Source organism: Larus michahellis, chromosome 6 (genome assembly GCF_964199755.1).
Source record: "Larus michahellis chromosome 6, bLarMic1.1, whole genome shotgun sequence".
Classification (NCBI taxonomy): Eukaryota; Metazoa; Chordata; class Aves; order Charadriiformes; family Laridae; genus Larus; species Larus michahellis.
This window is the reverse complement of record NC_133901.1, coordinates 24,113,442-24,119,441: the sequence shown is the minus strand read 5'-3', so window position 1 is coordinate 24,119,441 and position 6,000 is coordinate 24,113,442. Positions and strand designations below refer to the sequence as shown.

Sequence of the window (6,000 nt, the reverse complement as noted above, 5' to 3'; positions counted from 1 at the left end):
AAAGAAAAATCTAACTAGTAGTAGGTGGTTTTAAAAGGATTGATCAATATTTAGAAAAAAGATCATTGTTGTTATGGGAGACATTCAGAGTATATAACTTCCTCTTAGGAAAACACGGAGATTTTTATTCCTCACTAAATATTTAATCAGAACAGATTAAAAAAAATATTTTGCAAAATCTCCTTCAAACCACTAGAGGATGAGTACTTCTCCATCAAAATAAATAGTTAAGCTGTAATGTAGCTTATCTAAGTCACACTAATAAGCTATTAGACTGGTAATACAATTCAAATTCTAGTAAGTGTAAATGAGGCAGACAGCTTGAATCCTTATTGAATACTAGGATTAGTAATTTGTTTATGGAAAGCTGACTATAAAATTGTTTAAACTATGCATATTGGAACATTAAAATGCATAAAAAGATAGACCATTTTGGAAAATCACTAGCTAATTATGTAAGCACAATATTTTCTGTTGTACAATTAAATATTTCCTTATGAAAATGGCAATTATAATGCAAACATTGGTTATACATTCTGTACAATGCTAAGGAAACTCATGTGATATAATTATGTCCAATCTGACTCAGAACACTGTGTTAAGTCCAGCTCTGTTGGTTGTATTAATTGCGTACTTATTTTCAAAGTCATTCTCTTCTGTGAACTCCATGCTACTACATGAACAGAATTCTTTATCTGATCTAGCTGTCAATCTTGAAATAATCTTTTCCAATTCTTATCTATATTTTCTTACTACTATAAAGCCAGACACACCAGAATTCCATCAGAATGGAACCCTTACTGAACCCTTTTAGGGCTACCAAGAACAAGTAAAAAATAGGGGTACTGCATAACTGGTCTATTCGAGCATTCTGTTTGTTGCAAAAGTCGGCCATCTGGTCAGCACAATTAGCATCAGCCACGAGACGAGCTTGGGCAAAAAGAAAGATGGTTCAGGTTAGAGAGCAGAACATCTTTTCAGATTGTCTAGTTCTGATGATTTGTTCTATAAGATGTTTAGAGAACTGGCTGAAGCTAGTTATTAACAACTATCTTTGACAACGTGTGTGGAAGGTTGAAGTCCTAGGAGACTGGGAAAGGACAAAAAGTTTTATTGAGAAGAAGGACAGAGAATTACAGCCCAGCTGCTTTAACATCAAATGCCACAGGAACCTGGGATATATGTACAAGTTATTTCAGAGCACTTGGAAGATAACAAGGAGACAAGTAGCAGCCTCTGTGGACTTATCAAGAACAAATCATGTCAAACCAAATTATTTTTTTGTAGAACAAGGCAACAGATCTTGTGAGTGGAATAGAACGAACAAACAGTTATTATAACTTGACATGGGCAAGGCCTTTGGCATTGCTTTCCACGATATTCTTATGAACAAGCTTAGCAAATTAATAAGAATATATTTCTTATGGTTGCAAAATTGGTTGGGAAAAAACATACTTGAAGGACAGTCAGTAGTATTTCAGTTTCAAATTGTAAGAATGTCTTCCAAGTTTCTGAATTTTACTGAGATGAGGCATTTGACAATGATCAGTAAAGATGATGAATTAGTCTGGTAAGCACGGCAGGCTTTTTTGTCTCAACATGTGAAAGGTTCTGATGAACAAATATTGATAGAAAAAATAACCTTAAGGAGAAGAGAGTTGTAAAACAAACAAACAACTTAATTCAAATATATATAAATAAGATAGGTTGTTTTTTATTTGTATTACCAGAGTGCCTATAGGCTGTAGTAAACATCAGAACGCACCTTTGTCTGGGATGGGGGGTGGGCAGTAAATGAGATCGGTTTGAAGGGAGGTGATTCCAGAGCTCGGGAGGCAGCCGGAGCAGCGGCAGCAGAGGGAGCCGGTGCGGCGCCAAACGGGCCGCTGCCAGGGCGGGGAGGGAAAACGGGGCTGATGGGGTGATGGAGGAGCAGTGACACTTCGCCTCAGCCTGGATGCGAGGAGGGATGCGTTCAGGCTGCTAGAAACCCTGATGAGTTTTCAGCTCAATTAGCATCACCAGTTGTTTCTGCTCGTGATACAGGTTTCAGCTGTATGTGAAGTGCAAGGATTTTAAAAAAGTGTTAGCACGCTTCTGCCATCAGTCCTCCTGTCACCCTACGATAGAGAGGTAAACAGTCATTAGATTTGAATACTTCACTTTTGCAGAAGCAAATTAATAGAGGGTCAGAGAATGTGGATGTTCTTCTTTAACTGACTTACAGACCACATATCTTAGTTCTAATCAGAGGCAGTAAAAAAATCCCCAAAAGACTAGCAAAATATAAATCGATCTTTAAAAATCATAAAACACACAGCTTTCTCCCCCCCCCCCCAAATATGAGTAAACGCCAGGATTAATTTTTATGCTTTTCATACCTTGGTCTTAATAGAACTTTAATTATCAGGAGATTACGCTTGTGAAACAGTAGATAAGAAGCAAACGGTGAATTTTCCTGACCAAGGAGTTTGTCTTTCAGGGTGTCTGACCCGGGGCAGCGCTCGATGCCGAGCGCTATTGCATTGGCATTCACACCCCCACGCCAACTGGAGGCATCGACAGACGAGCGATGTCTGCCGGCCAGTTTATGAACGCACCGCTCTCGTTTTAAATCAGGGTGGCTCGGTGCCCAGCGCCGGTCCCCTGTGCCCGAGCAGCTCGGCGCAGTCCACCCGAGAGGGGAACGCTCCGGCCTGAGCTCAGCCTTGGCTCTGGGGACGAAATGACGCCGGCCTCGCTGCCCCCCAGAACCTGCCCCGGGCCGGGGGCCCCTGCGCCGGGGCGGGCGGCTGCCCTCTGCCGGACGGCGGCGGCGGCGCGGCGGCCGGCTCCTCCCCGCCCAGTCCCCGCCCGCCCGTTGCCCGGGGAACGGGGGTAGGGAGCAGCCGCGCGGCCGCTGCCTCCATCCCCTCCTTCCTTCCCTCCCCGCCGGTGCCCGCAGCGGAGCGGCACCCGCACGCCCCGCCGCCATGCCCCGAGCCGCCCCGCTCCTCCTGCTGCTGCTGCTCGCCCTGGTCCAGCGCCGCGCGTGCCTTCCCGGGCCGGCCACAGCCGCGCCCCCCGGCCGGGACCCCTGCCTCAGCCAGCCCTGCCGCAACAACGGCACCTGCTCGCCGGTGCCGGCCCGGGGCCCCGCCGCGCCCCGCCGCCTCCAGCTGCTCCTGCCCCAGCCTCCGGCCGCCTACAGCTGCGCCTGCCCCGCGGGGGTCACTGGCACCTCCTGCCAGGTAAGGGCAGCGCCGAGAGCCCCCGCCTCAGCGCCCCTCACGGGATGCCCGCGCCTCAGCGCCCCCGCCTCTCGCCTTGCGTCCTTGTGCCCGTCTCTGCCCTTGGGTGTCCCCGCTCGGTCTGCGGCGGGCTCCTTCCCGTCCTCCGGCCGCCTCACCCCACCCCGCCCCGCCTGCGGGCGTCTCTGCCCACCCTACCTCGCTCCTTGCCCGGCCGCTCCGGTGCCCGTTTGCCGGCCCGTCCGTCCCGGGCGGCGCGCAGCGGCGGGTGACCGTTACCCTGGCGGGCGGCGTCCCCTCACATCCCCCCCCGCCACCACGCGCGCGGCCGCTCCCTCGCGCCGGCTCCTCGCGCGGCGGCCGTTGGTGTCGTTAACGGCCGCCGCGGGCGGCCTGGGCTCCCCCCTGAGCTTTCTGAGGGGCCGGCGGCTCTTCGTGCCGGTGGACGCGTAAAGCGGGTGCGAGCGGCGGGCTCGGAGCCGTGCCGGGTGGAAAGCCGCTACCCCCGGGCGCGGAAAGGACCGGCGGCGCGTGAGGGGCACGGTTAGAGGTGAACGAGGATGGGGCTGAGCTCCGCCAGCACCTTCCAGGTTGATCTCGATACTAGAGCCACCCCCACCGACCAGTCCTCGCAATTTAGTATTGACTTATCTTGAGGTGAAAAGGACGGTCCTTGGAAGCGGATGCTGTATTGCATCGAATACTAATCATGAAGTCGTGTCTCCAGTAGTCATTTTCATAGGTTAGGTGTGCTTGCTCCCACGTTTCGGGTGCTTCTTGGGTTGATTTTGAATTCTGAAAGGTCATAAATGCTCTGAGTAGGGATAATGATCTAAAATATGGAGAGGCAGTAAGCGGTATCTTTCTAAGGTGCTTGGTCCTATTGGGATTTAATGTAATAATACAATCTAATTTAATTATTGTCATGTGAAGATTGCAATTTTTTTTTCTTTCTCTAGTATTAAGGACGAAAATCTTTGATATCATGTTCAGAAATTCACAAAAACTTAATTCCCGTATCTTCAGATAAGGAAAAGCAGGCGCAGGGACAAAGAAGCTTGTTTCCTGCATGTGTATGTGATGCTACGCATTACTTTCTGTGACAGCAGTGTACAAAAGGCTATATGGATTGGCTACCATTTCTTTGGATAATGGTCTCTGTTTTAAGTGGATTTGCCATAGAAGCAAATGAATTCAAGTAAGTGCAGCCTGCTTTTTAGGTTTTTGTTACTGTTCCTTGGTCAATAATACCCACATTATACTGTTGAATAGACGAAAGGGATGTTTACTGAAGACTTAATGTGTAGGTGAGTATAAAAGTCATTGTAAAGTAGGAGCGCTAAGCATAGAGTTCTGTGCTTGCCTTGAAATGTCTCAGTTGATTCAAATGAACAACGAAAGTGAAAATATTTATACTAGTGAGATTCTGTAAAATCAGAGCGATGAAAGTGGATTAGATTTCTCTGGCTAATTTTAGCTGTTGTCCTCTTAAGAGTTTACTATGTTTCTATCACTACAAAGAAAGAGAGCGCTGTGTGTTTGCTTCTGCTTGTTGCTGTTACACTTGTCTGAGATCCATGACTGAAAGATTAATGACCCTTTTAAAGACTTAGTAAAATGTAATGCTTGCTGGCATCATACCTCCTGTGAAGTGTTGTGCCTGGGGAACTGGATTTAATTGTTTTACTAGGTAGGCAATATTTTCATAGGTCTTAGGTGTTTTATTAACTAATAAGAGGAGCCTTACAGTGTCATACATTTTGTTTCTTTTCATAAAATACTGAGTAATGACCCTTGCAAGGGAATCTGATAAACAAATGAATGCCACTTCTAGCTATCATGTCAGCAGTTGAAGTATGGGTGCCAGTTAACTATGAAAAGTTAATATGTTTTTGAAATGCAACTTTAATTAACTAGAGAGCAGGCAAGTTATTTAAAGGAGTAATATAAACACAATATATCCAAAGTTGAGGCTTTCCTCACTTTATCAAAATAGGCAATGAATAAATATTCTATAAATGCATTAATTCTTGTGTTGCTCTGTTGTTCAGATGCCTAATGGATGAAACTTCTACAAAGAAAGGTAAAAACAGTCATGTTTTCCAATTCAATGAGAATAAATAATTGTAAGGCTTTTCAAATAACTATAAGGATTTTTTTCTTGTATTCCTTAAGGGTTATGAGAAAACTGTGGGCTAAATCAGGGCATCATTGGGATATATCTAGACAGGGGGGTTTCAATTTACTGTTGAGATTGTTATTGAACAGCTGGACTTGCAGAGGGGAATACCAAGAGGGGAAAAAAGAACAGGAATTATTACACTTAAATACCCAGATCATGGAAGGTAAATTGGCATTTTTTGAATTTGTGATGGAGCTGGAGTTTTTTGGGAACACCACTTCCCTAAAAGTATAGATTTACTTTCATGTTATTTCTTGTAATGAAGGCAACACTTTGCCGATTCTGCTCAGATATGTTGAGATGTAGAACGAAGGAAAAGTGTTCTTAATGTGCCTACAAGTCAACTGGGCACAGCGAAATTGATCATGTAGAAGGATTGCTAACAGTCAAAGTTGGAGATTGACCACAAATTTTGTTGCTCAAGTTTTTACTTTAACTGGTTTTGATGCACTTGATGCTGGTGCTGGCATGCAAAAAGTGGCAAAGAATAAAACTGATATCACATGCACATGAGATATTTCTAAAAAGCCCTTTCCTATCACCAAGTGAAGTATTTGTTGGACTTTAGCCAATTCCATGATTTTGTGT

At 45.7% G+C, this 6,000-nt stretch overlaps 1 protein-coding gene across 1 annotated transcript in view; it reads left to right on the top strand.

The window, feature by feature from the left end:
• Nucleotides 1–2,868: 2,868 nt before the first annotated feature.
• DNER (delta/notch like EGF repeat containing) overlaps nucleotides 2,869–6,000 on the top strand; it is a 136,508-nt gene continuing 133,376 nt past the window's right edge. Inside the window, exon 1 of the mRNA XM_074590885.1 lies at nucleotides 2,869–3,230. Within this exon, the coding sequence (XP_074446986.1) occupies nucleotides 2,973–3,230 (258 nt within the window). The 5' untranslated portion in view covers nucleotides 2,869–2,972. The remainder of the gene's footprint in view (nucleotides 3,231–6,000) is intronic.